General features: G+C 36.8%; 1 protein-coding gene across 2 annotated transcripts in view; it reads left to right on the top strand.

Moving 5' to 3' along the window:
• LOC136254490 (NACHT domain- and WD repeat-containing protein 1-like) overlaps positions 1-6,532 on the top strand; it is a 38,618-nt gene that overhangs the window by 1,744 nt on the left and 30,342 nt on the right. For both annotated transcript variants that reach the window (XM_066047190.1, XM_066047189.1), the window contains exons 2-4: positions 991-1,089; positions 3,754-3,971; positions 4,953-5,131. In XM_066047190.1, the coding sequence (XP_065903262.1) occupies positions 991-1,089; positions 3,754-3,971; positions 4,953-5,131 (496 nt within the window). The remainder of the gene's footprint in view (positions 1-990; positions 1,090-3,753; positions 3,972-4,952; positions 5,132-6,532) is intronic.

Below are 6,532 nucleotides of genomic sequence, written 5' to 3'. Positions count from 1 at the left end.
TAAGTGGTGACAGCAAAGGTGTCAACAGCCGTTTTGGCTCCATTACAAGTTCAGGAAAGGGCTGTAACGAACACTGTACTTTTGTGGCTTCGTCATAGGAAGTGTATGCTGAAAATTTTGATTGGCTGTAAATACTATGTCAGGCTTTGAATGAAAAGATTTTGAAATATTTTTAACGGGTCAAGCAGTACTACAAACAGCCTAATTTCAAAATCGATCATGTATAATTGCATCTGTGAGTTATTGAACGTTTTTGAGAATTCAACTCAACGCGTACGTAGTATAGTGGTATGATAGTGTAGCTATCCATTGGTAGTGTTAGTTTGAGTTTGCCTGATGTGTGGTTTGGAAAGATTTTGTAAAATCTGGTCGCAAATAATTTTGTGCACGTTTTAATCACAGTGAAACAATACTCAAATTGTTGTATAACTTCTATGCCATCTGATTCAGTGAAACCTCATAAAAGTGGGGTGTATATATATAGGTCTCTAAATGAGTTGCCCCATTACTGAGGTGGCCCTATGTACAGTAATATTGATAATCTTGTTAAATGTGCCCATTAAAGGCTTTCAGCAAACCAACAGTTATCTTGTACAACTACATACTACTAATAGACTTTACGACATTGTCAATTTACTGTCTGTTCAGCTGGTTGTTCTATCTATGGAATGTTGCATATGTAATGTGATCTCGTATATATAGTATGTGGCCACACTATGTCGTATAACTTCATTAACATGTTGACAAAATGTAAAACAATGAAATAGCATGGAGACTTGCTAGACCTGGTTGTTGTATAATAATGAGGTGGCCATTGTTAGCAGGAAGTGATGTATTGTTTCAAAATGTTGAGTTGATGAAGTGTTTTGAAGTTCATTTCAATAGATTTTCATCTTCACTACGTCGTCACTTTCAATTCCCTTTCATTCTACATATATTTATTGCATAGCGGTGTTTTTGTGATGAACTTATGTATATTTGACTTTGAAGGTCAAAGACATCTTTTTGATGTGCTGTCTGGAAGAGTATTCGCTGACGAAAAACCTGTGTCAAGAACTATTCGATTATTCATTTCTTCAAATCCTATAGGTATGGTTACACAAGTACGTAACATGTATAATGCAAATATAAATACTTCACAAATTTTGTAGTTTTTCTTTCAACTGTGACACATTCCTGTTCATATAATAAAATAACTACAGTACAGTATGTCACTATAAGGTTGCAAAAGACTGTAAACCAGGTGCATGCCTGGTAGCCAGCCTTTGGGATGCACACCTGGTTCTTAAATCGTGTGTGTGCGTTTGTGTCCTTCCACCACGTGAGAAAAAAATAATATTGTGTTAAAAGCAGTGCCAGTGCTTAAACTGTACATGTACAGTGCCAGTATAATTATCCTTCCAGGTAGGTAAGCTATTGCTTTGTGCTGGGTTATTTGTGAAATTGTTAAATACATTATGAATGCCTTTCACAATGGGCTATGAGCTTAAAACCTCATAGGCTACCAGGAGTGATAAGAATTTCTTTGAGTTGAAAGTGAGTCATGTACCATATTTATGCGAACAAATATCAAGGGCAGCTTCAAGGCTTTCAGTGCGAGAAAAGGCGAAAGACACGCTATATACAAAACTGCTGAGAAGATACTTCTGTGCATAACTTGTAGTTTAAAGTGATTTTTTTCTTATTTAAGTTACACTTCCTTAGCAGTGCATAGCAACATAATTACCACATTGCAAAATAATAATTAAATGAATTACAAAATACATTATATTTACTAATTATCTAGCTAAATTAATAGTACTAAATTATATACAATGTTGATTAATTGCCTATAATCTAGAAAGGGACAGTTTTAAATACATAGGTGCCTGGATTTTAGAAGTAGCACAACATCAACTTGTTTTGGAAGAAATTTTGTATTCTATACAAACCGCACAAATTTTCCAGTATTCCACTAAGAACCATTATACAGGTAATAGTTGTAACACAGGCATGAGGGCATACATATCAGGCAAAGCCCGAGTGCCTGTGTTACAGCTAATATGTAACACTTGTTAGGCTGATAGCCTATACAGGGCGATCAACCACCCAAGCCAATACGAGTGCAGCCACTGGATGTATTATATATGCACACCTAAAATTTTCGATTATGGGTCAACAGCTAGTACGTTCTGGTTATGCTCGATTATGATAAACGGACATATCCTAGAGATATCACGAAGAATTTCCGTTACGCGAATTTAATGTTTTAATCAGTGCTATTGAATCATTTATGGGAAAACTACGCAGATCACTAAAAGCCTAGACAAGTAAGCTTGCTTGTAGAGTGAATACTCCATGCAGAGTGGTAGCTTCGTGATGGGGGCATGTCCGTATTTGAAATGTGCGGAAACTATCGAATGAATAAACTATAGCACTAGTTTTCACCTTAGCCCAACGTTTTTCAACTCGTAGGATGGCGAGGATAACAAAATGCTCTCCGTTTGATTGGTTTTCATAGCAAAATCCAAGTCGTGCGTCCTAATCACGTGAGTATTATTCGATCCCCACAATTGATTTCAGCATCAACGTCTATATAATCACTGTCCGGCTGTAGACCGGCTACATTTCGTATATAGCCTGGCATTTTATAGTTGTAACATGAGCATGAGTAATTTGTCAGAAATGTATGCCCAAAGTCCAAGGGCGCAGCCCAAGGACTGCAGGCATACATTTCTGGCAAATCACAAGTGCCCATGTTACAGCTAACATGTAACTTTCCGTTAAGGCTGATAAGCTTAATCCCAATATGAGTGAAATCACTGGATTTGTTATATATGCATGCCTGAAAGATTTGATTATGGCTAGGCAGCCAGTAACGTTGTAGCTACGATTGTTATAATAAACGAACGAGTCCTACGGATATCGCGCAAAGTCGAGTAGGGCAAATTTTGGGGAAGTTACAAGTGTTTTAATGCTTTCGCGTTGTTTAAAGACTAATCACAACGTATACTAAAGACCTAAAGGGGTAAGCTTCGTTATAGAGTGGTTAACTCGTGTCATCTGTAATGTGGGCGTGTCCACATTCAAATACGTGCCGAAACACTTGGGAATGCACTGTAAGATTAACATTTTCCAACTTGTAGAACGGCAAGGATACCGAAATGCCTTCATTTGACTGCTGCTTCTGGCAACACTTCAATTTGTGGTAATCATCACTTGAGCATTGATTTATTCCCACAATCGATTTCGGTCTGAACTTGTATAAAACAAACAGAGGGTGGTACCACTACCTCATCCACATCAAAGCCATACTTGCTTTGATGAAAGTGGCTTGCTCTTTTAGAAGTGCAACCACTTTCCCGGGATACATTTCAATGTACGCCGGTGTACATTTAGATGTCTCCCTGTGTTGAGGAGGTATACATGGCAAATGTATCCTCTGGAATTCCTTTGATCTGAGGTGTGAAAGTGTTACAGTAGGTATATATGTGCCGAAGTAAAATGAAAAGGTTCATGCCAATAATATGTTTTGATTTACTTGTACATGAATAGTTACAGTACATTATACTGTATGACTACCATTTGAGTATAAAGTTTGATATACACAACACAATACAGGCAATCTTCTTTCATCATTGCATTGTACTGTGTCCATATCAGTTTCTATGTATTTACTGCGATATTGACTTATGCTGTATCTGCATGCATAGCTTTATTATATTCATGTATATGGTGTCATTAGTACTACTCTGTGTGTTCTTTACCTTACAGATTCAGTGGAAGAACGAAATGCTTTAATGTCAACAGTCTTTCCCCAACTAAAACATTTTTGTCACCAACATGGATATCATCTTCATATGATTGATCTTTATTGGAATAAAGAAGTTTTAAAGGAAGAGTACAGTATTGCTTATGATCCACGCCACTTGAAGAAATCAATGCATGAAATCAAACTGTGCCAAGAGCTCTCTGTAGGGCCAAGTTTTATGGTAAGAACCTCACAATTATGTACAGGTGTACATACATGTTAGGTTTCATGGAAATCCACTTTTATAAGGTACTATATAGTAGCTAAAGTACCCAGTATGTCAATACTTTGCATGGAAGGATCCTAAACCACACTTGCATGTGGTTTTGCATACAGTATATAGCCAGTCCTCTTTCTTGTTGAGAAAAGCAAATAAAAGTGACCAAATTATTAGTGGCCTAATTTAGTCAACAGATGAACAAGCAATCAGATATTATGCAATAGCCAGAGTTGGAGTCGTTACACTAAAAATGTAACTAGTTACATATTACTCGTTACTTTTACGCGATGTAGCACGCTACAGTTACATATTACTTACTGAAAAAAGTAACGAGTAACATATTATTCGCTACTCTGAGGGCTGTAACTAGTAATAATATTACATATTACATTTGTTCGTTACAAACTATAAAGTAAGTCCAATCTTCTAAATACAAGCTACCAGCCTACAACTGACACGAACGAGACACGTGTTTCTCTGGTGTAGTTCAGCTACAAATACATACTTTGTTGTTGTATCTTGGCCTCAAGGGCACTCCCCATACACTATCATTCTTTGTCCATGCGTATACCGCTATCTCCAGTCTTGTCTGGATCGAAAATGCAATCAATCACGTGCCTGGATACATTGCGCCTTAAAAGGAAGTAACGAGTTACATTTGTTACAATTTCCGGATGTAATATCCGTTACATATTACTCGCTACTTTGTCATGTAACGCATTATACTACTCGTTACTGTAAAAGTAATATTGTTACGTAACTGTAAAAGTAATATTATTACGTAACTCTGGCAATAGGTATAATTTTTTCTCCCTGATGGTTAGGTACCACTATACCAAAGTGTCATTAGTTGTTCAATCCTTACTTTTAGAGATGAAATATTTGGGTTTGATTATTGTCCTGTAATTAAATTTTACTTCTTTTTAATATGTGTTATTCCAGATGTTACTGTCTCATCGTTACTGTCCAAGAAAACTTCCATTCAGTATTCTGAAAGAAGATTTTCAACTTATATATCCAATGATTGATGATCATACAGCAAAAAAGTTGATCTTAGAATGGTATATCTTGGACAACAATGCCAATCCTCCTGAGTACATTTTGCAATCACCAATGAAAAAGTAAGAATTACATTCTCCTATATGTACAGGTACCTACACATGTATTGTACCATATGAGTTAACAGCTATGAGTTACTTGTGATATATAGGCTTGCGCCAATTATGCCGGAATAATTTTGAGCGTAATAGGCTAACAAAAGCATCAAGCATTATGCCAGCATAATAGGATGATTTTCAAGAATTTTAATTAAAATGTCCAATGCGCGTGCCAAAAATACTGCACAATTTGAACACACTGCACATTATTACTGCATTTCATATCAAAAACCTTGCAGTGTTATTGTTTTTACTATTTCTTGACTGATTATTCACACTTTATGGAAATAAGATCGAGATACTCTAATAGAGCAGTCATTTACTCTAACACAGCAGTCAGGAAATGCTGATATACTCTAATAAAACAGTCAGCTCTTGAGCATAATCTTGATTTTGAGAACATAATTTTGAGCATAATAGACAATTTTCAAAGCATAATTGGCTCATGCCTAGTGATATACATGTATACTTGAAACTGCTTTTTGGCACTTTGGCTATTGTGGTGCTGGAACTGGTTAGTGTGGAGATACATATGATGATAATAGATTTGACTAACAGGAATAGAGTACATATTGATTGTGTGATTACATCAAATGGTACCGTAGTACCGTTTAAGTAGGGATCGCCTTGAAAATCTTGCACAGTACCCAAAATTCTGCCTTATAAAATCATCCTAGAGACATTTTATGCGTTAAAAGTCACCTTTACGGAATAGTATTAGTCCATATATATGTAACAACTTAGAATGACCCAGCAGACTACAGTTTGTTATCAGTCACAAACACGTGTGCAGCAATACAAAGGGATGCACACCAAAACAATAGAGTACAACATGCCATAACAAACTAGTACACGTGATCAATAATACTATGACATCATGTTACTAAATAATAATTACAGTACAAGTCATGTAACAGTGTCACACACTTACCCCCTTAGCTCAATGGATCTCCATAATGTTGAACTGGTTTCATAGTTCTTCCACTTCTTGTGACAATGGGGGGCGCTACTGACTCCAGGTGGAGTTTCCACTGCAACATGATCAGAACGTTCAGGTACAGAGCACAGTGGTGCTGGTTCATAATAAAACAAAGGCGGACCCAATCTGATGACACATGGTTGCCCACATCTTTTTCCAATAGGGGTCGGACACGGTTGACATGAACTGTACAATTAGCAGCCTCCATCCTGAGCACAACAGTGATAGTGTTCTTCATACTCTCAACTGTCCACGGTCCAGTCCATCGTGAACTCAGTTTTCCCTTCGTTGGGTTGTTGAGGAGAACTCTTTGATCCTTTTTAAACTGGGGAAAGCACCCACTGTCTTCATAACAGGATTGCTGATGTTCTGCTGACTACACAATA

The sequence above is a fragment of the Dysidea avara genome, chromosome 4, assembly GCF_963678975.1.
Source record: "Dysidea avara chromosome 4, odDysAvar1.4, whole genome shotgun sequence".
Taxonomy (NCBI): domain Eukaryota; kingdom Metazoa; phylum Porifera; class Demospongiae; order Dictyoceratida; family Dysideidae; genus Dysidea; species Dysidea avara.
The sequence above is the reverse complement of the archived record's forward strand: the minus strand, read 5'-3'. Positions and strand labels throughout refer to the sequence as shown.